The sequence below is a fragment of the Gadus macrocephalus genome, chromosome 6 (assembly GCF_031168955.1).
Source record: "Gadus macrocephalus chromosome 6, ASM3116895v1".
In the NCBI taxonomy this organism is placed as follows: Eukaryota; Metazoa; Chordata; class Actinopteri; order Gadiformes; family Gadidae; genus Gadus; species Gadus macrocephalus.
This window is the reverse complement of record NC_082387.1, coordinates 23,435,538-23,458,647: the sequence shown is the minus strand read 5'-3', so window position 1 is coordinate 23,458,647 and position 23,110 is coordinate 23,435,538. Positions and strand designations below refer to the sequence as shown.

Here is a 23,110-nt window from a genome sequence, read left to right as displayed (position 1 = left end):
TTCCCCTTTTGCAGAGGAATGTTTTGGAGCATTCATATGTTGTCAATAACTAGTGTCTAGAGTCAAAGCTTTGGTAAATAATGCCGGTTAAACCTCGAAAATTCCTTAAGGATCTATTTTGAATGTTTTGAATTGGTGATCCAGTAGTGGAATACAGCATAATTTAAGATGAAACACTGATTCAGTGATTCATGTCTGTATTATTAATGCTGTGTGAGAAGCATTTGAGAGCGACAGGGGCATCAGAAACATGGGGAAACAAAATGGCATTCCTGTTGTCATCAAAAGAGAGACACTATAAATCCATGTTGTTTGTAACCACCAATTATTTTCTATTCTCCAGAGGGTGTCATACATTTCCACTTCCATTTACTCTGGTGTGAAGTCCTCTGTGTTGTCGTGGAGAACCAGACTTGCCAGTGTCTTAATTCAGCTACTTGGTAAACAGAGACAACAGTGAGCTTTTGTATTCAATTACAGTCTGGAAGATGAGAAAAAAACTACACTAATATGATCATCCATGTAATTGGATGATCATCCAAATTGGTTTTGTACAATGTCTAAAATCAAACAATACAATTTGATAACAATATTATTGATGTTCAAACACGTGGACCCATACACAATCTAGAGTTCTGTCATGAGGAAACTTGCGGCAGAGTTCAAAGTGTATGTGCAAATAATATCAAATGCTCTTTCAGCTCATTCACAATCTAGAGAGAAGAATTCTCTCTGTCATGGTGTGCGTTTGGTACCTGGCCATACAAATCAGCCAAGTGACATGGCATTGGATAACACTGGGCTTCTCTCTTCATTGGCTGTGATGAAGTGTGTGTTGGCTCTTTATCTGCCTGTATTGCCTGTCTCTCTGGTTAGGATATGTACAATTGGGAGATGGAACCATGCCCTATATGGTTTTGTCATTTGTGGCCTTGCCTGCGATGTGAGTGAAGCTTCTCATTGACTGCCCTGTAGCTTTAAGACAGAACGGCCCAACCTTTCGATGGACAATTCAAATGTAGCACATTTTTAACCACCAATATCAAGGTCATTTTATATTCCAATGCAGTTTGGTTGCATTACATTTTTTGTATTATGTAGGGCTCAAAACATTGCAATCAACTTTTTGTTTCAAATAAATATCCTTCAAATCCTGCAATAAATCCTGAAGGTTTCTTAAGACAAAGAAGCCAGATCTGGAATAATACAAGGCAATGTAGCGTGCCATTATGCAGCAGAATGATCCAGGCCTACAGTGGTTCTCTCGGGCCCTATTCGGCTCTTCTTCGTTATATTATCTTTTCAGATGTATTGAAGGACGTACAGTGTTCTCTGTGCCTCCGCTGTGTGTGTGTGAGCTCTTCTCTTGCAAAAGGACCAATTTGCTCTTGCAGTCTGTTGTGTTTTTTTTTTTTCACCCAAAAAAAGAAAAAACCTGGCTCTGCTGGCCTCTCCTTCAGATCTTCCCTGGTAATAAGCAGCTAGCCAAGCAATGACTGCGTCTGCGCTCAGTGGATCTCTGTAATTGCCTCACAGATTGCCTGAACGTTCCCACTTCATGCGTGCGGATCAGCGGGGAATTGCTGAGGGCCTTGTCATCCCTCGTAGCCTAACGGCACTGCTCTTGGTTAACTCGTCAAAGCGATGTGGAAATGCATGGATGCCGTATTGACACATAGGCTGGGCTTGTATATAATGCAACCCAGGAGACGCCCTGGGACTCTGTGTCGCTCGGGGGGGATGGGTGCTAGAGGGAGGAGGACACCCCCTTCCCTGGTTCCCTGGGGTGGGGTGGGGTGGGGTTCTCCCAGACGGTCAGCTGCATTCTTACTGTCATGCGATCCAGCCTCATCCAGGTCTGCCTGGCCTTGTTTTGAGGACCCGTGTGACATGTCCCGCCACAGTGTTGTGCTCAGAGGTCTCGAGGATTACCAGCGGTTACCGCGCGGGGGTTGTGTCGGCGGAGGTCTACGTTTTCAAAACTCTTTGGCCCTTCAAACGGAGTAGCGTGTTGGCATGCGCTGAAAGGGCGGCTGAAGAATGACACCCCGGTCTCGTCTGCGCTGCGTCCTTTCTCTATCGGGTCCGAGGGAAACCGTAGCACCGGGCTGGTGTCGCGTCTCTCTCTCCTTGTCATGAGACTGCATTAATCTGACCCTGGATGGCAGCGTGCCAACGGCTGTCCCCTTTGTGTCTGTGCTCGGTGTCTGGGCGTGTGTGTTCCATTACTAGCGTGGGGTGGGGGTGGGGGGGGCGTGGTGGGGGAGAAAAAAACGGGTTGTTGGAATGAAACGCTGCAGCGCAAATTGCGCAAACATTTATTCCGCTGAGATGCCAGAATGCAATGAAATAACTCCATGTTCCCGGCACAAAAGCCAAACACCAAACCCTAAAAACCTGCAGCATACAAGAAATACAATGGGGAGTGTTACATTTATAAGAAATATTACTTATAAGCGGAGATTTAGATCAAATCAAATGAGGCAGATGTCTGCAATCATGCTGCAGGGTAACCACACCGGTGGGTGTGGGCCAACGACTCCTCAGCTGCCTGGTGCGAGTGCACAGTGTACCGTCAGCTGAACACATCATTCAGACCATCTCCTCGCTGCTGACCTATTTCCCTGGCCCCCCGTCCTGGTTTGCAGTTTGGAGTGGTGGTGGGGGGGGGGTGATTGGCCCTCTGCCCCGGCCCCGGCCCCTCAGACTGTGTGCCGGTTTGAACCAAAGTGCCTTGGATTCAAAGTAACCGTGTGCAATATCCAAACAGTGTGACCCGCGGTTGATTTCTTTGGTTCTTTCATTCCTGAGATCCCTGTCGTGTCGCCTGCTTTACTGTGTATGGCTGACGTAAGTCCTCCAATTGCTGACGGTTTGCTAGTTAGATTTCAAATCGGACTCATTTGGGACGTCCTCAACGAGCATAATGAGTTATTTTCAATTCATCTTTACTGTCAACGAGGGATAATTGGAAGCCTGCCATGTGTGTGTTTGTGTGTGTGTGTGTGTGTGTGTGTGTGTGTGTCCGTGTGTGTTTGTCCGTGTGTGTGTGCGTGTGCGTCGGACCATATCCAGACATCAACTCTATAGAGAAATAGGGAACTGAGTAGCCTACATCAAAGGACAAAATTATTAGGGCTATGAAAGTCATCTTTCTGAACGTCAGAACGATCAACTTATTCTGAGGGGAAACAGGTGTCAAAGGCGCTTGACCCAGTAGCTCAATATTTGTATTGGATTTGAGAGAACATTCGTTACAATACCATTATATAGTACTTGTGGTGAGCAGCCTCAGGATAGAATATGATGGTGTCAAATAAAAAAACAAGAACCTACCTTTTACTGCTAAAACGAATGAATAGTTTCTAGTGTCTAACAGCCTAGGTAGCTATCACAGAGTCACAAAATAAATTGAAAGGGAAAACTGAGATAGCTCTACTTCCTGTTACCGTCTATAGACTTTATCATAGGTGTTAGTGCAATTGGTTGCCCGTTGCCATGAATACGATAGCCTTTCTTTCTTTTGAAAACGGTCAGTCGTGTGAACGGTACATTTCTTTAGATTATTTGGCTTCAAGTTAATCATTAAGCAGTGCTATTATGCCCCGTGTTTATGTTTGACTACAGGTATTAAAACCTTTCAATGGCTTTTGTCGGTTCAGTTTGAGTAGTGTCATTCAAGCTGTGCTTGGTCGAAATAATGCATGGAGTAAAAGCTATGGAGAAGCTGCTCAAACAGGAAAAAAAACTTTAAAACGTGTCTGTGAGCCTTGAGTAGGCTGATCCGGAGGTCACGGCGTCTTTGTAAGAAGCCACAGAACCTGTCTGTGTTCCTCCTCTCTGGCTTCTGCTGCCTCATGACAGAGTGGAGTGCTCTCAAAAACCGGCTGGATGTCAGTTTCGCTAGACGTATAGGGGCGACGCTGTGAGGACAGCAGAAAATTACCCTGGGTGATGACAGACATCCCCCCCAACCCCCAACCCCCACCCTCCACCCTTCACCCCCAAGTGTACCACCAATTAGTGGTCTCTGATGAATAATCTCAGTCTGAATATTGTGGATTAGCCCTGCTGTTGTCCGCAATTAGCAAAGCTTCCACTTTGAAAATCGCCAGTGTTCTGTTCGTTATTCTTAATGTGCATGCATTGATGCTATCTTCGGGTATTGATATCTTTACTACTTAATAATGCCCTTGCTTTGAGAGGTATTTTGGTATAGCACAGGCTATCTTTAAGAATTGACTTTAGTATTAATGCATAGGAATGCTGCTGCTTTTAAATGGCTATACTGGCCCCAGCTGATCATTTCAAAATAAGACTTGTTTAAAGGTTCTCGATATTTAAATAAAGTCCTTCTTCAAAGATATTAGTGGGGATAATATACATTGTCCCTCCTCACCCCCCCCCCCCCCCCCCTCCTCCTCCTCTCCAAACACATTTTTTTCTTCCCCATGTTTACACAGGCCTCGGATGACATGTCATACCTTTTACTTCTTTACAAGGTGGCGAATTATTGACTTTGGACCTTTAGTGTGTGTGTGTGTGTGTGTGTGTGTGTGTGTGTGTGTGTGTGTGTGTGTGTGTGTGTGTGTGACATTCCACTGATATCTTCCCTAGTCTCACTCCACAATATCTCACACACATATTTTTGGTTTTCTCAGCTTCAAAACCATGTTCAGTGAGGGTTAACATTTACATTTAGGGCATTCAGCAGACATTTTTATCCAAAGTGACAAAAAACTACATTCTTCCGAAGGGTTAGGTTCAGTTCAAATGACATTGTCATAGAAGTGTGAAATGCACTGCCCATTGTTGCTTGCATAAACCCTTGTACAATTGATGTGTTGAACACACCCTGGTCATTTCAAAACACTTAGCTACAGTGTTGATTGAAAAATATTGTTTGTGTTGAGAATACTGACATCGGCCCCCAGTGAATTTCCATGCACATCATGCTGTAATGGCTGAAAGGATTTTTAATGATTCACTTAATTTTGACGCGTGAACATGCACTACTACTGGTGTGATGATGACCATTGCATATGCAAAAGACCTGCCCCCTATGGCCGTGCCGTTTCGGTTTCTGACCGAGAAACCACATTTTGCTTGCGAGGATTTCGCTTGGTTTCTGTGGCATACTTGTTTGGTTCAGTCTTTTGAAAGGCTCTCCTCCTTTCACCTCTCTAAAGAGCAACTGTGTCTTTGGTGACAACACTTTTTACTGTCGATCGTGCAAATAATTTAAAGGTCAAATTAAATTGACGTGTGTACATGGGTTGAATATCGCCACAGATGCAGGCACAACCTAGCCGTGGTAATTGCTTGGGGCTGTGTTAAAGAAAAGCAAGGCTGTACATGGAATAACCAGGGTATAGGCTAATATTGAACCCAGTAAATGTAAGCGTCAGCTCAACACAACTATAAAAGGATACTCTGGGTATTGGTGCAATAAACTGTTGAAAGTCTGTCGGGGCCATGACATGAAAAGATGAAATATGAAGGATAAACACAAACAAAACGTGCATCTTCTCCAGAACGCACGCGCGCGCACGCACGCACGCACGCACGCACGCACGCACGCACGCACGCACGCACACACACACACACACACACACACACACACACACACACACACACACACACACACACACACACACACACACACACACACACACACACACACACACACACACACACACACACAGAGAGAGAGAAACAAACACACACACACACACACACACACACACAGAGAGAGAAACACACACACACACACACACACACAGAGAGAAACACACACACACACACACACACACACAGAGAAACACACACACACACACACACACAGAGAGAAACACACACACACAGAGAGAAACACACACACAGAGAAACACACACACCCTTCCAGACAGACACCCAATATCATCAACAACACTCCTCCTTCCTCTCCAAGCCACTGTCTATCTCCGCCGAAGCTCTGAAGCCGAGTTGCCTTGGTTACCCATCCTGTGGTACACAATAGCACGGCGGTTGCGTAATCATTATTTTTTATTTTTTTCTTCCCTTCACGCGTTTTGTAGTCCGCACACTAGTGGTGAGTAGGAGGGGAGCTCTCCCAACGAGCCGTCCTCCCACTGGCTCCATGGCGATGAATAGCTCGCTGGCGCCCGCCAGGGAACGCTTCCCTCTGAATCGGCGCGCCTCCCCGTCAGGATATCAAGTGTCTTCGCGCTGGCGTGAAGGCCCTCCGCTGAATAGGCGGAGCCCCCCCCCCCCCCCCCCCCCCGTCCCGTCCCCCCGTCGGACTCGCGGCGAGGACTCGCAGCGTTGGACGCTGGTGGCTCTTAGCTGGGCTGCCCGCGTACGGCAGCCAATGGGAAGCTGGCGTGGCTTCAGGTGCATCCGCTGGCCTCGCTCTCTGGCATTGGTCGAGAGTGACCCCGGGTTTTGTTTTTCGCAGAGAACCCACCCGGGATGTCTTGTTCCTTTCCTAGGTTTTTGTTGGACACAGACTTGATTTGAAAGTCATGCCGTGGTGCCTGGATTAAAAATTGTGTTATTCCTTTTTGTATTTTTTTATTGTGTGACTAACACTGTGCAACTTCCCATTCTCACACGCAGTAAACTGGCAGTTAGATAAACAATGGCAGTTCCTGAAAGAACTGCCGGTGCCCAGAATTTCTTTTCACAACACAGCGCTAGCAATCTTTTGATACACATTTAACCCATGGTACGTTAGCCAAACCAACAGAAAAGTGACATGATTGGTGCTGTAGGTTTTCAACTACTGCATCTTTTCTCTTTGGCTGTCTCTTAAGTTCTTGTGTCTGCCGCGTGGCTCCTTTGCCTACCGTCGCACCGTTACCATCGTCAGTAGAGGCCCCGCCTCGCATCAGCCAACTATGACTGCGGAGAAACATATGAAGGAAGACGTGAACCTTGAAGCAGAATCAAAGTAACTTGGCCGTGAGTTAAACTGTGGGAGAGAGGCACGAGCAGACGGCTTGGCATCAGCTACTAAGCATCGGGGACACGCTGCAGGCCTCGCGCCTCCTTACATGCTGTCACTGCGCTTGTTGTTGTGACGTAACCGTGTTTTGGTTTTGCCCAATGTTGCCCATTGCCGTGTCAGATTGACCCTCATTCACCGCGGTTATTTTGCACATGTAAGGTACTAGGCGTGCGCCTCGCCTTCAAAATGTGCACAGAGGAACAAGGGGACGGACGATGATGATGATGATGATGATGAAGCACACTATGATGAATGTATGTCGTTTATCAAGCGACCAAGAGCGGGCTGTCCATGCGCCTACTACATGGGTAGTTCCAGGGTTTAGGCTGAATTCAAAAGTCTCCATTTCACACGTGAAAGGTTGAGAGACTGAGGTTCTGCCCGTACACCTCAATGGAGTATAATTTCATGAAGCACAATTTGTCCCATTAGCGTTAATCTCGATAACAGCCAATACCAGCGCCTGCGTCCGTAAACCTGCAATTAGTCTTTTGAAAAGAGAAGCACAATGAGACAGTCTAGTGTAAACAGTGGGGACCCTGAACAAAGCTGGGTCTACCCTCATCTGGTCCGCGTGCCCCCGCATGGCATCCAAACATCACAATGCCGGCTGTAAATTGGTGGGTGTCATAATTATATGATGGGTTGATTTGTAAGTAACACAGAAGTTGAACCCTTCGGTTATAGGTAAATTAAAAAAAACAAAGGAGGTTTGCCATTTTAAGATGAAAATAATCAACCCATGGATGACGATGTGACGTAGTCGTTCGGCTCAGACGAATCATTTCACTTTTCGCTTTCCCATTGCCGTCATCCCTGGTGTCAGCTGGAGCCTGAATTGAGGTCCCCTCTTAAGGAGTGAGAGCAGCAGGTTTTTCAGGCAGGGTGTGTGTGTGTGTGTGTGTGTGTGTGTGTGTGTGTGTGTGTGTGTGTGTGTGTGTGTGTGTGTGTGTGTGTGTGTGTGTGTGTGTGTGTGTGTGTGTGTGTGTGTGTGCTCATTATCACCTTGTTATCATGCCGTGATTTATTCCCCAGCGAATCTATTCTAAATCTTCACACGGAATTTTCTCAGGAATCATGTGAATAATGAGAACGTGTCACATTTGTCAATGCATCGTGTTAAAGCATACATATGGTGCGTAAGCACGTGTTTCGTCAAGACCCGGCGCGCCCGACACCGGTTAGATATAAAGGCATAGCTAACATGCCTAATAATAAACTGGGCTAACCTGCCCATGTGCAACGCCGTATCATGTTTCTCCGGTGCTTTCAGGGGAAACCATAACATTGAGACTGAGCGCAGGGAGGGGAGGAAGCTGCTCCGACACGGATTGATCTAATGCACAGTGCAGAGTGCTCGCTTCTCTCTCTGTATTGTGACTGATGCGGCCTGTCAGTCATCTCTCCGGCATGGTGTGTTTACCAGGACCTTCCCTGAACCATTTCTCGCGTCCACTGTTCCGCTCCATTGGAGTCCATTTCCTTGCCTTTTTTAGAGAGAGGGGTAAAACCACTAGACTCCCTCCCTCCCCTGCTGCCAAGAGCTGCAACAAGTACTTTCTCATCTGCAGGGCACTGCTGAGGTATCCTGGCTTGGTAGGGTGGTTTTGACGGACCCCCCCCCAGAGCTGGTGTGTGTAAGTTGAATGGAGGCGAGAAGTGGTGTGTGCAAACTGTTTTGCACACACTCCCGCGCTTCGGTTGGTCATTTAAGGGCTTAGCATGAAGGTTGTTTTTCATTTTTGAACCTGAATCAAACTCGCTGTCTACATCCCGTGTACATGTGCGTAATCTGCATTTGGCTCTGCCTACCTGGGAACCTTCTGGAAACTGGAATACCTCCTTCCTGTTTAGGAAACCGTCATAATGAAAGTGGAATACCCTTACACTCTCTGAACATACTGTTAAAGGCTCTCTGTCTTTTTGAAACGCGAGTCCAGTTGGCCAATAAGGGTGTGTGTGTGTGTGTGTGTGTGTGTGTGTGTGTGTGTGTGTGTGTGTGTGTGTGTGTGTGTGTGTGTGTGTGTGTGTGTGTGTGTGTGTGTGTGTGTGTGTGTGTGTGTGTGTGTGTGTGTGTGTGTGTGTGTGTGTGTGCGCGTGCGCCCCGATATAAAATCCTTGAAGCAAGCGGTATTTTGTAATGCAGGGCCTTGTTTACCAACTCCGTTCACACCTTAGGATTCCCACCAGCACCACGAGGGCTCAAGCTCCTCCCCTTCCCCCCCAGGAACTCCTCCCACTGAGGCGGTGAAAGTAGAGATATGGAGAAATACACAGACACACTGTGCAAGGATGTATACATAGGGAAATACAGGTAGAGATGTGCATTGAGCTATGGAGTTAGTATGGATAGACCCACTGAAAAATACTTGAGGATGTAGCAGGTACATAGAGATCTGAATTGAGTAATGTTTACCAGAGAAACACACAGAGCAATACAAAGAGAAACGTATAGAGAAATAATGGACATTGTGACTACCATGATAATGTTTGAAGTCCGTGTGCACTCCACAGTCCAGACCATATTAAAAACGTATTTAACCATGGTGGGTCATGGAAATATGTAGTATTCATGGTATGCTATGGTGATTTAGGCATGTTGCTGTAAAAGCAGAGCTCCAAAAAAATTGTTAGGTTATTTTTGAATTATTGATCCCTTGGCACGAGGTTATGGTCAAGGGAGCGCTGTTCGCTAAAGTGCTTTCACAGGATATCATGCATTGCATGCAAAAGAACCCAAAAGTGTCCAGCTGTACCTCCCGTTCATCTGTTTTCCTGTCCTCTTATCTCATCCTCCCCCATGCCTCTCTCCCCCCCCCCCCCTCCCACCCGGACAGAAACCCTGGTCTTCTATGGCAACAAGTAGGCCAAAACGTTGGAAGTTTCCTTTCCTTAAAGCTCAACAAAGGGGAACCAGAAACTCGATCTTGCGGACTCTGTAGAGTCGTTCACCTCACGTGGCTGGGGGAGGGAGGGGAGGGTTGGGGGAGTGTGTGTGTGTGTGTGTGTGTGTGTGTGTGTGTGTGTGTGGGGCGGGAGGGAAGAATCCTGTGAGAAACAGCCTTCCTTCCCTCCGGTTTGTCCGATTTACAGGCTGTGGGGCTTTTTGCACTCGCTCATTAACCGCGGCCCATCTTGTGCTTACTCAGCAGCATTTGATCACGTCAGTGGTTCTCCCTCAAGGGATAACCTTCTCGAGCACCGCTGCTCCGGTGGGATCTCAAACTGCTATTGTTTTAGTTTTCTTCCAACCGGATCTCTTCCGCTACGTCGCGGAAGCGTTGGTTCGGTGTTTATAAAGCCGCCGTGGTTTGAAACACGCGTTACTACCGGCACAAGGCGACGGTGGCCACTTGAACCACTTTTAGCACCACCTCCTCTAGCACCACCACCACCAACCCCACACCTCTCCTTGTTTTGCAGGATGCTCTGCAGCCGGTGGGGGAGGTTGGCTGGGTGCCCCACTCCCACAAAGTGTAGATAATGGGGAGGCTCTGCGTGATGATAGCCGGGCCAGGCTGCGGCTTTCTCCTCCCAAGGCCTTGCTATTAACCTGCGGCGCGAAAGGTTACCGTTAAAGATAAATCCTGCAGGCTGCCATCCCCATGCGGTCGTCGGGTCCGTGCACTCAGGGTCCGTGCACTCAGGGTCCGTGAAGGCCTCATCGCCATTAGGGACGGGGAGACGAACATCGCATAACTCATGACATCGCACGATCTCCGATAACGGCCCCGAAACCCAGGGGTTGGATGTTGCTGGGAAGTAAAAGCAATTTTTAATTTCTTTTTAACACCAATGGCTTGTAAACGTGTGTTCCCTGCAGATTGTAAGGGGTTTCTCAGGGTACGAATGGTGTGTGTTTATTTACGGGTTAGTTGTCTAGCTCCCTGTCAGTGACGTCCGCGGTTATTCTCTAAAAGAAAGGGACAGTGTGTCTTTTGTTCACTCCTCGAGGCTTGACCTCAACGGCATATTGAGATGTCTGTGAGGGAACCTTTCGACCACCCCACCCTGATTTCATCGGACCGCCCACAGTTTTACTGAGAGCTTTGCCCTTAGTTCAACTCCCGGCTGTTGTTATTGTCTCTCAATATATGCAATATGCATATTCAAGTAAAATGTAGCCCCTCCTTACTAGGGTTGGGTCAGAATATTAGATTTTTCGATTATTCGTTCCCGAGGGTCAAACTCGATTTTTAACATTTGGACCATTACATTTTTTTCCCATTCGAATATTACGTTTTCCACAAGCCATAACTTTGTTTCCCTGGTAACGCCTGAGGGTTTGAATAATACTTGGCACAATCTTTACCTTCCCGTAAGGTTCTTATGCAACGGAAACGTTGTTCACTCCTCCAGTATTTAGGACGGTCCTTAGCTACGACTTGGCAATGGAAGGTATTGTAGTCGCTCAGCTAACGTTATGCTTTGTACATATTTATAAATCGAAATTCGTCCCAGCCTTTATACAACAGATACTCTAGGGTCTATAGAATATAACCGCGTTGTCTGATTACAGTTTAATTAATTTTTCACAATTTACCAGCTCTCGTTTTGAAGACCGAATCACCGCGCCATTCGTTTCAATGAGATTCTCGACGGCCTTCCTTCAACATAAAGTGTAAATATTTATAATTTGAAATTCGTCCCAGCCTTTATACCACATATACTATAGGGTCTATAGCATATAACCACGTATTTTTATTCGTTTAATGCATTTTTCATAGCCGACAATTTGACTGGAACTACTTAGCAGATAGTTGTTTTTTTGCTTTTAAGATATTAAGTGATTTCTTGCCGATGATCAATGGCTGCCTTTGTGAATGTCTGCAAACATCGACATTTTTTTATTGTTGTCTTTGGTGGCCCCAGTCTGAATGGGTTCTGATTACATTATTAGATTAGATCAGGCCTTCATGGTAAGATTTCAAAGGCAATGTTGTCAATTATAAATCTTAGTTTTCTTTAAGACATACTGTAACTACAACACCATGAGGGAAGTATCATCAATGCATTCTGCTTCCTTCTGTCTGTCATGCATACTGATCCTGTGTCCTTTCTTAAGAACTGACCGTAGGACTCGCTGGTGTGGGGACTGGAGCTTGTGTCATTACTCATCAGATCACACACAAACACACACACACAACCACGCACACATACACACACACACACGCACACGCACACACACTGTATGCATGCTTGCTTGTCGGTACATGTTAGTTATGTAAACACACACAGGCATGCTTCCATGCACAGCTATATTACGTTACATGTACTCCTTTGTACTGGCTCCAGTCTGCGGCCTGTTGGCAAAAGCTGTCGCTCGTTTTTTTCTTTTATTTTTTTCCTTCTTCTCAAAGCACTGGATCATATGGTAATGTCTGGTCCTTGCTGTCTACCCGGGCCCCGGACAGGGCCCGGGTAGCAACAATAGGGGCCAAGATGGGCTGAATAAGAGGGGGGTGGCTGGAAGTGAGATTAGCATGAGAAAAAAGGTCTGTCTCACTCCCCGAGTCTCTTCTTAACGCGTTGTCCGCTTCCTGTGTTGTCCGCCTCGGAGGCAGGACAAGTCACTTCCTATCAAAGACATATTTTGTTTCCCCATCTGTTCATGAGAACTCTTTCAACAATGTTCAACTGTAAAATGATGACATGCATGGGAAATATGCTTTTAAAAATTGCTGATATTATTTAAACAAGGGGTCTAGAATTGTTTTTAATGTTTTGATACCCAGTTGGGTAAATCTAATTCTATAGCCATTGGTAGTATACCTTTAAATATAAATAAATAGAATATACTGAATTGGATAACTATGCTGTCTATTTGATAGAGAGTAACTAGAGCAGAATGAAGGTTGTAGGTTACCGTTGGGAGTGCGGTGAGTGCGCTCAAGCCAATCTTCCCCGCTTGTTGCCAAAGCAGAAGAAGCTATCTCACGAGAGAGGGCTCCTTATCTCCCCCTGAAAGCTCTTTAACCTACCGGATCAGTCTATATACTCCAGTCTAGATGACTCTTTCAAAACCCAGAGCGCTGAGTAACCGTATGAATCAGAGAAACGAGTGGGGGGAGGGAGAGAGAGAGAGAGGGGGGGAGAGAGAGAGGGAGAGAGGGGGAGAGGGGAGAGAGGGAGAGAGAGAGAGGAGGGGGGAGAGAGGAGAGAGAGAGAGAGAGAGAGAGGGGAGGGAGAGAGAGGAGAGAGAGAGAGAGAGAGAGAGAGAGAGAGAGAGAGAGAGAGACGAGAGGAGGAGAGAGAGAGAGAGAGAGAGAGAGAGAGAGAGATCTCTTCTCTCTCTCTCTCTCTCCTCTCTCTCTCAGGCCCTTCTACCTCGCTCACATTTTCCAATATACCTCCCTCTTGTTCTCGTTCTCTCTCTCTCATTGTCGTTTGTCCTGGCTCGTTCTCTCTTCAAACACCACCCCCAGTGCTCTGCCGCCTCCGGCCCGTGGGTGTACAGGGCTCTAAGAGCCTTCTGATTGCAAAGGGCCATGAGGGGGCTCCAGCCGCGGAGGCGTTCGTAGCCCTGGGCCCTCAGCCTCCAGAGTGGCCTTGTTCCCAGGGTGGTAGTGGCGGCGGCGGCGGCGGCGGCGTTGGCATGTTGTCATGGTGCAGCCAGAGAGCACTTGAGTGGTTTCTGAGCGTGCTCAGGATGCAGCTCTGGCCAACAACCAAACAATGGCGCTCCGCAAAGACAGGATAGGGGGGGGGGGTGCGTGGTGTCAGCCCGTCGGATAGCGGTGTTGTTTACCGACCGTACTTGGGCTTCCTGTAGCTATCGTAGCCGCTATCGCTAGCAGGCTACTATCATCATGCAGCAGGGACGACTCGGGGGGGGGGGGGGGGGGGGGGGGGGGGGGGGGGGAAATGAGAGTGTCACGAGCATTGAAACTCTATCTTTTATTCCCTAATAACTCCTTTATGTCTGTTCTCTTGGATAGTCGCCTAGTTCGATAATGCAATGGTTGACTGGCCGCTGAGCTCAGTGACATGTTATCCTTTGATCTATGATACAGTAATAAATTGCGTGTAAAAATAGCCCTATGAGTCGATTACCTTTTAATCTTGTCAGGGATGAAGTAGTTGGTTCAGGACGTATCATTCAACTGGTCATTGTGGAGTAGCTTTTAGACACGTTAAGAAGCGCACACAGCGAGATTATGAACTCAATTGTCCAAAAGACCAAAAAATACATGAATGATTTATAATTGAAGTAAATATCTTTACTTTACAGTGTGAAGCTCTTCCTCTTAACTCATTACGGTGTACGTTTCTTCATGCCCCCCCTCCCCAGCGGTCAGTTCGCCGTGGTCAGAAGATGCCGGAACCGAAGCACGGGCGGGGAGTACGCCGCCAAGTTCATCAAGAAGCGGCGGAGCCGGTCGAGCCGCCGCGGGGTCACGCGCGAGGACATCGAACGCGAGGTCAACATCCTGAAGGAGCTGCAGCACCCCAACATCATCACGCTGCACCACGTGTACGAGAACAAGGCCGAGGTCATCCTCATCCTGGAGCTGTGAGTGCTGACGGAGCTCTTCCCTCTCTTTACTCTCATCTCGTCAGATCCTGTCGGTTTGCGTAGCCTTTGTCCACAGTCTCAGTTGCGATTCATCTCATTTTTGATGGCAAAAATCTCATTTTTGATGGCATTTTAGATTTTGGGTAAAACGATCTCCATTATCTTCGTTATGTCTCCATTAACATTCTCTATTGGGGGAAATTTTTTTTGGAGAGAAATGCTGCATAAATGCATCATGTTTTCAAACTCAAAAATTATTGTTTGAACAATCGTGATTATGATTTTTTTTTTCCATAATCGAGCAACCGTAGTCTCAGTGTTTCACAGGTTTTACGGGAAAAAAAACCCTGGCACATAAGCACGAAGCACACGGACGTGTCAGGACGGACCCAAAATAATGTTTTTGTGGGGGTTGCGTCTAGAATTGACTTGATTCCAAAAACGCTGCCTGCTACATTTGTGACCCGTGCGCTTTGCAATGTTAAAACAGTGGTGCGCTAGGCATGCCGAGCGAAATGCCAGCCTGTTTTGCGTTGTGCTTTAGTCTTGTCGACCAACTTCCGGTGAGGCAGGTGCGTTGTAAACGCAGAATTCCAATATTTTGACATGATTTCGACTTCGACTTTCAGTGAAACGGTTGTATGGGTTAGGTACATGCATCCAACATTTGACCTCAACGATGGACAGTAAAATGTACAACCAACGACAATGTGAAGGCAACCAAATGCAAGCGAGCTAACAGCCAATACCAATTAGAACTCGCCCTAAGGTGGAGAAGCAAAGGATGCAATCTCTGAAGACAATGTGAGTGAAAACCAGTCGCTCAAAGGCGTAATCTGGTACTCTGCATAAGTCATTACGAGATCGGAATCAAATAGAAGTTGGCATGAAACACGTGCGCTCACACACGTGCACGCAAGCATGCACAGGCACACGTATGCACATGCCCACACATGCCCTGATGCTGAAACAAGAACAGACACTCATCCGCCAGCCACTCGCAACCAAGTAACTGGGGGAGCTGCAGAGTGGTCAGACCGGTATTTCGAGGTAACTGGAATCGCTCAGGAAACATGATCATTTACACACACATTCCCATTCTGTGGTTTCAACCCGAATCCTTTTGATCCAAAGAGACTTGGCAATTGCCGTCATGACAGAATGCGATCGCACACTTTGTTCAGACGACCTCGTGAGAAAAACGAAACAGGACAATCAGAACGTGCCGATGCGTCAGAGAAAAAAAAGAGGATATTAGAAATTATGATTTTTTTTTTAGGGATACAAATATAAAGTGCGGAATAGTGGTGTGGAAAAGAAGAAATTATCTAGGATAAAAATATATATTCGTACAATATGTTTTGATGGCATTCTTATCAGCTAAAAAAATATTATGGTCTTACAGCTTTTTTTCAAGTGCATGTTGCTGTTGCGTTTCTAGGGGGATGATTATGCTTTAAGAGTAGGTCATGTTGGAAACCTTTTGTGTGGGTACATTCCTGCCACCGCAGTGAAACCTATTACCATCGCAAACAATGAGTCTGACACACATCTTCAGAAGATCAGAGCTGCGGTACAGTATTCCAACCCTAATGATAAAACACTATTCTGTTTCCCGCAAAGGAAGCGCAATATATAATTTTATGATCGACATTTTTATTGCTGCTTTAGTTTTTATGACCCATATATAAAAGTATTAGTAATGTAGTTATCTCTGATCCAGGAATCCCACGATTTTACAAGTAACTTCTGATCCAGCAGTCCGACTGTGTTTATAACAGAACTTCTGGGGGGAGATGGCACAGAGCCTTGACCTGGAAACTAACATCTTCATGGGCCGGAGTTACGCCTTGTTTTTTTCTGTTTCATAATGGACATATTCTACTGAAGAAAAGTCATTCACACGAGTGGGTGGAGCATTCAGAAGGGGTTATTACTATATATATAGAGTGTATTTCTAGAGGCCAGTCTACGTGGTGTTGGTTTGAAACCTTTTAGACATTTATTTGACAGTTTACCACTGCTGCAGTTTGTGTTCACCGATCACTACAGATCCAAGCCGCCAGGATGGTGATTGGTCGAAACAAATGCGTCGCAAAGAGAGTGTGACGCCCAATATCAGCCAAATTAGCTATGAATCTAAAGACGGATTTGTGAGACTAGTATCGTAGTAATGTGGCTCTCAGACCATAAAGTTGCCTCTGTGTGTTCCATTCCAGAAAAAGCGTTTGAAACACGTAGAAGTGCTATTTAATATTCAGCGGCGGTATCCAGACGGGAACCATCGCTCCCACGGGCCTTTTAAACACATATGTTTACATCCCGAAGCATCGGAACAGACTAAATCAACACTCTAATAATAGATTAGGACTGGGATGTTCCAGCTGTTCTTTCCATTAGTTTGTGTGAATGTGCGTGTTATGCTAACTCTGCACGTGGCGGCAATCAAGGGTGTGTGTGTTTGTGTGTGTTGGTGTGTGTGTGTGTGTGTGTGTGTATAACAGTTGGAGGGGAGAGTGTTAAAATGGTCGGGTGATTGAGCAGTTGATGACACAATAGACGTGGCCATAATTTCACCCATCTGTTTTCAGCCTCCTCTTCTCTCTCTCTTTCTCTTCTCTTCCCTTCTCTCTATTATCTCTCTCTCTCTCTCTCTCTCTCTCTCTCTCTCTCTCTCTCTCTCTCTCTCTCTCTCTCTCTCTCTCTCTCTCTCTCTTCTCTCTCTCTCTCTCTCTCTCTCTCTCTCTCTCTCTCTCTCTCTCTCTCCCCTTCTGTCTCATCTCTTTCATCTCTCTGATTTCGTTGGCCTTTCTTCCCCTCTGCATCCTCGCACTTCCATGCTGTGTACATAATGAATCTTTCAATCTCTCTGGATCGGTTTTGACCGTCTACTGTCGACACGGGGAGAAGAAGAGCCGCCCAACCGTTAGATTGCGTGAGCTGTGAGGGGAAGATGACCCGTGTGCAAAATCGTGACATTTGTTTAATTACCGACCGGTTTCCGCGCAGCGAGGCGTGGAGGAGACGTGTGAGGGTGTCGTACGACAAGAAAATAACCTTTTGCTTTGGTGCATGGGTGTTGAAACAATGTGTCCTACTGGACATTTATTTGGAAATGGAACATTCAAAGGCATGCACTATGAGACGGCAGACCCGTAGGCATAAATGATACCGCGTTAAGGTTTTCACGTTGACATCATTGTGTAATCCAGGGGAGGGAAGGGAACTGAGACAAATATTTATTTGTTGATGAGGTTTTAAAGACCGCATTCTGTACGGCTAAGGTCTTTCATCACCGTCAACACACGGCCATCTCCAATATGTGTTACAACAGACTTGTTCTGTTGGTTACAAATGTGGATCACGTATTCGTAGCATGCCTACATTTGAATAGGATGACCTTGATGAAATTGGTGAATATCCAGTATTCTGAATGTCTAATCCCCATTCTTCTCTGGGTTTGTCTCTGGATCAGGGTGGCTGGCGGGGAGCTCTTTGACTTCCTGGCGGAGAAGGAGTCCCTGTCTGAGGAGGAGGCCACCCAGTTCCTCAAGCAGATCCTCGACGGAGTCTTCTACCTGCACACCAAGCAGATCGCCCACTTCGACCTCAAGGTACCGGTGCAGAGTCGCACAGCCAATCCTTATTGTCACCAGTGTGTTTGACAAACCCTAACCGATACGGTACAAGATCAAGGAAGATAGGCCAAAGTTAATGTAACTAAATACCTCTGACATCATAACACAACAATTGATGAGACGAGGGATAATAGTCAGAAAGGGAAACTTTGAAGCCTATTTAGGCCCAATCCCATTTCTACCCCTTACCCCCTCCCCCTTACCCCTACCCCTTGTTCCGAAGGGGTACGGAGAAGGGGTAAGGGGTAGAAATTAGATTGGGCCTTAGACCGTCCGGCTCTGCCGATCAGTCTGGCCTTAACTAAAGTCATAAAAATGCTAGGACCAATCAACACTCAGGGAAGCATTGTATTATTACCAGTCAGTGCTCGGGTGGCGGGTGCCCAGACAAACAGTTTTTGTCTGGCATAGACTGAATTACAATGTTAGAAGATAACAAAAATATAATAATAAATAATGTTTTTTCCCCAGATTAGATTGTTTTCGATCTACTTCCAACCGTGAAGGGAGCAAAAATCAGATTGGCTAGAGATTATAGGACAATGTCAGCCAGGGGAAATCAATTTCTTCCCGGCCAAGGAGAGTCAGATATTCATTGCAAAACGCAAACATGAATATCAGTGCATGGTCTCACAAATAACCTCCAGTAAACCTCCAGTTCCGCTGTTTAAATTCTAGTCATCCATGCGTTCATGCAGAGATCTCAGTTCCGTTTTTATGTTCCTGTTTTTTCTGTTTTGTTTTCCTTGGTTATGAAACCAAACAACACTGACGTCTACATATAACGTGAGAACGAAGGATTCCCTCCCCAATCCTGGAAAACGTGTTGCTTCTTGCTAATATGACCTAAACAGAAAGGTTTTCTGTGAATTCTTTCTCGGTATTTGATGCCTCAGTCAGAATTAATATTATTGAAATGAAACGTGGGAGTCTCTTGTGTTCAATGTTTTTTATTTTCTGTGTTTGTTTTACAATCAAATTTATCTTGGAATAATTATGATGAATTCTTCACTTTGAGGTAGAGGGACCTGGCAATATATATTTTTTGGTAGATTTGAATCTATTAAAGGTCCTTTCATTATGCTATAATCTAGTTGAATTACCTTTCAGCTTGGTTCTTCTAAGTTTGTATAATAAATGCTTGTTGGTGCTTTGGATAGATGTGTAGAACGATGAGAGGAGAATGTCTTTGCTGGAGTAATGGTCCACCTAGAATCCACTAGCCGGTGGGTCTCACGGGAACCAAACACTGTAGCTGGAACCATGCTGGCCCGAGGCTAAACTCTGCCATGTTCACTTAACAATAAGTTGGTTTAACAAGTCCCTTTGTGTTGCTACAACCTGCACTCAGCAACCTATTTTTTGGGTTGGTTCTGTTATTTGGACATATAAACACAATGTAATCGACAGGTTTTTTGGACATATAAACACGATATAATCGGACTTACTTAAAGTTGTAGGTAAGATTTGATAGTTGTGAAGAGAGACCAACATTTAAAAGAATAGCATCTCTGATTGACAGGCAAAATTGATTCCCTAAATCAAACATGGATGAGATGCCCTGATTGGTCAGAAATGTGCCTGGAGCGGTCTGAATTCTAAATCGGCTAATACAGAGGCAGGTGCAATTAACTGAGAACAGACATTCTCCCAGCGCATTTCACTTCCAAATAGCAGACGGTTACGATGCCATTTCTAACAATTGACACTCAAATAGCAGCTTGTAAATCAACCCTAACCCTAGAGCACATTCAAATGAACATCCGCTACTGGGAACTCGCTCTGTAGCCGTGTGCCTATTTGCTTCGCGGCACGGTTTGAGTGCCTTGTGAACGTTACTGTGGCTCGGTCAAACAGCTGTTCTGTGAAAAACAAGAGACGAGTGAGTGAGGCGCCGAATCGGGGAGCCATTCAAACCCACTACGAACCCTTTAACGAAAGCATTGTACACGGAATCAAATGGGGGGAGCTGGTAGCTCATAGGGGCCGGCAGTAGCTCAGGAGGTAGAGCGTGTTGGCTAGTAACCACAAGGTTGCTAGTTTGTTCGCCGGCTCCTCCTAGCTGAGCGTCGAGGTGTCCATGAGCGAGGCACCTAACCCATAACTGCTCCCGACGAGCGGGTTGTCGCCTTGCATGGCTGACTCCGCCGTCAGTGTGTGAATGTGAGGCAATAGTGTAAAGCGCTTTGGGTAAAAGCGCTATATATATATATATATAAATATAAATATATATATAAATGCAGACCTTTAGCATTTGTTGACGAAGCGCTGCTGTGAGCACAGCCCAGAAGCTTCAGTCCATTACGGTCTCACTGTGAAACGGCTCTTGATTTGAAGCCCTTCGCTTGGCGTAATGGTTTAATTAGCTCTTTGTTCCACGGCGGGTAAAGCGCCAAGTAAGTTGCCGCATAATGTATTTCAATGCACTGTCGATCATGTTATTGATCCGCTGTTCCCCTAATGGTTGAGGCACAACGCCTGGTGCTCAAGGCTTAGCTGATATTTAGTATAACTACCCTGCTGAACCAACCAGGCCCAACTTATCCATGCCAGAGATGCCCAAGTCATCCCTGTCCCATTCCTCTGTTGGGTTGCTTGTAATTATTTGCGTTTTCTTCATTTGTGATTGACGTTGATCAAGTCAAGACATTACCCAGCCTCTTTCTATAAATGATTTAGTCCTGCACTTCAGGTAATACGTCAATCGGTTCCTGTTCCAAATGAATATTGATTTAACAGTTTTAATAATAGCCTTGGCCTTGCGACTAAAATCAAAACGCTTGGCTCTGTATGACCCCCCCACAATAGCTCTGTCTTCTATCAGCGCCTCACATTAACCTTTAATCAGTTTAGTATCCTTCTTGGCTCGACAGCTAAACATAGAACTGTCATCTTTCTCTGCACTGAAGGGTCCTTTTACTGCATTAGTACCGTTCTATTGGCGCCATCTTTATTCTCCCTCTCTGATGCCCCTAAACCCATCGAGCCTGTATCCGAAAGACAAACTCCTTCACAACCAAAGTAAAGCTGACTAAAGGAGGCATCCCGTTACCCAGAATGCAGAGCGTATGTCCCTTTGGCTGCGCTTCTGCTTTGTCTTTTGCTCCCGTGTGTTCTCACCCGTTTCCTCGAGAGGCTTTCGCCCCTGCTTTGCATGGGGATTTCCATGATTCCTGCCAATTGATTCTCTTTTGTCCGCCGTTGTCTGCCGTTTGCTTTGACGGATCCCTCACACATTTTAATTACACGTTGGGAGGTGTGTTATTTCTTAAGAGACACGAGATGCCTCATTTAGAGCTAATGAGCTGATGGTTTGAGCCCCGACGGCTGGCTGATATCAATGTGAAATATCTGCATGGAAAACCACAATCTAGATTAAATTGCCCCTGATGTCTTTGTCTTTTGTGTGTGTGTGTGTGTGTGTGTGTGTGTGTGTGTGTGTGTGTGTGTGTGTGTGTGTGTGTCTCCTTTCTCTCTCTCTCTCTCTCTCTATCTTTTTCTTTCACTCTATTTTGCATCTGGATCTCCCTCTCACCCTGTGTCTCTCTGTATCTCTGTCTCTCTGTCTCTGTCTCTCTGTATCTCTGTTTCTCTCTCCAGCCCGAGAACATCATGCTGCTCAACAGGACAGTGCCTCATCCACGAATCAAGCTCATCGACTTTGGCCTGGCGCACAAGATTGACTTTGGCAACGATTTCAAAAACATATTTGGAACCCCAGAGTTTGTAGGTGAGTGTGCATCATGAGTTGGTTTCATGTTTGATGCAATATTATATCATGGAAAAACACGTCTATAAACAATGCGTCTACACAATTAGATTAACAGCTTATTTACACATACACCTACGGCATCTAGGTGTGTATGAGTGTATACATCAACGGGCTCTGGCGCCCCTAGGGTGCTGTGCAGTGTTCTTCTCTGCCAAACCCGGCCATGGGGACTTGGCGAGTGAGACATGATAATAGCCTTGATTATTCGAGGACTGTTGTCACTCCCTTGCACACACACACACACACACACACACACACACACACACACACACACACACACACACACACACACACAGGGTTGGGGCCAGAGGACCCAGTAGGTTGCCAGCCCCTGAGTGACGCTGGTCTAAATAGAGAGATCACCACATGGCATGGGGCCTAAACTCTGGGTTCAACAGAAGGCCTGGCCAGTGTCAGGATGGGCTAAAGGATGTGGTGGTTTTACACTAGGGGCCTTTGATGGATAGTTCCTTAGGGCTGGGTCTTTTAGCTTGTCGGAAGTTGACTTAAGGTTTGATTCAGTCTTTGTGTAACGCCACATTTCTCATCTCTCTATGGAAAAGAATGGTGTGACATGTAAGAGGCTTGTTGTTGTGGTTTCATTGTTATAGTTTCACTCTGTACAAAGTGGTTATTGTTAACTACTGCCTCTGATTACAAAGATACTGCTGCTTTACCTCTTTGGTTTCACGTCAACCGTTTTAAAGATTGCAAACATTTTTGGGGATTATGCAATGTTTCCATTCATTTAGAAAAGTGGCCGTTGCAGTCTACATGTATTAAATTATTTATTTTTTCCATAATGAGTTATGAAACTGCATGGAGAATCCAAGCTGGTAGCCTCCTGTTCATCGGTTAGGATGCACAAGTCTAATGTCTAATGAGTGCATTATAATAACCAGAGACATGGCTGTGCTGTGTGTTTGCCTTCCAGCACCGGAGGTGGTGAACTATGAGCCACTGGGCTTGGAGGCCGACATGTGGTGAGTGCACACACACACACACACACACACACACACACACACACACACACACACACACACACACACACACACACACACACCTAACCCTACACACATACACACATACATACACACAGCACCTGGAACACAATATTTAGAATTTCCCTTCTTTCTCTGGCCCCTGCCGTCATTGAATCAATTTATCGTCTATAT

At 46.0% G+C, this 23,110-nt stretch overlaps 1 protein-coding gene across 1 annotated transcript in view; it reads left to right on the top strand.

Annotated features, from left to right (window-relative positions):
• The window catches only part of LOC132460111 (death-associated protein kinase 1-like), a 52,924-nt gene that overhangs the window by 1,684 nt on the left and 28,130 nt on the right, over positions 1 to 23,110 (top strand). Inside the window, exons 3-6 of the mRNA XM_060055151.1 lie at positions 14,301 to 14,522; positions 18,001 to 18,139; positions 21,764 to 21,893; positions 22,870 to 22,918. Of these exons, the coding sequence (XP_059911134.1) occupies positions 14,301 to 14,522; positions 18,001 to 18,139; positions 21,764 to 21,893; positions 22,870 to 22,918 (540 nt within the window). The remainder of the gene's footprint in view (positions 1 to 14,300; positions 14,523 to 18,000; positions 18,140 to 21,763; positions 21,894 to 22,869; positions 22,919 to 23,110) is intronic.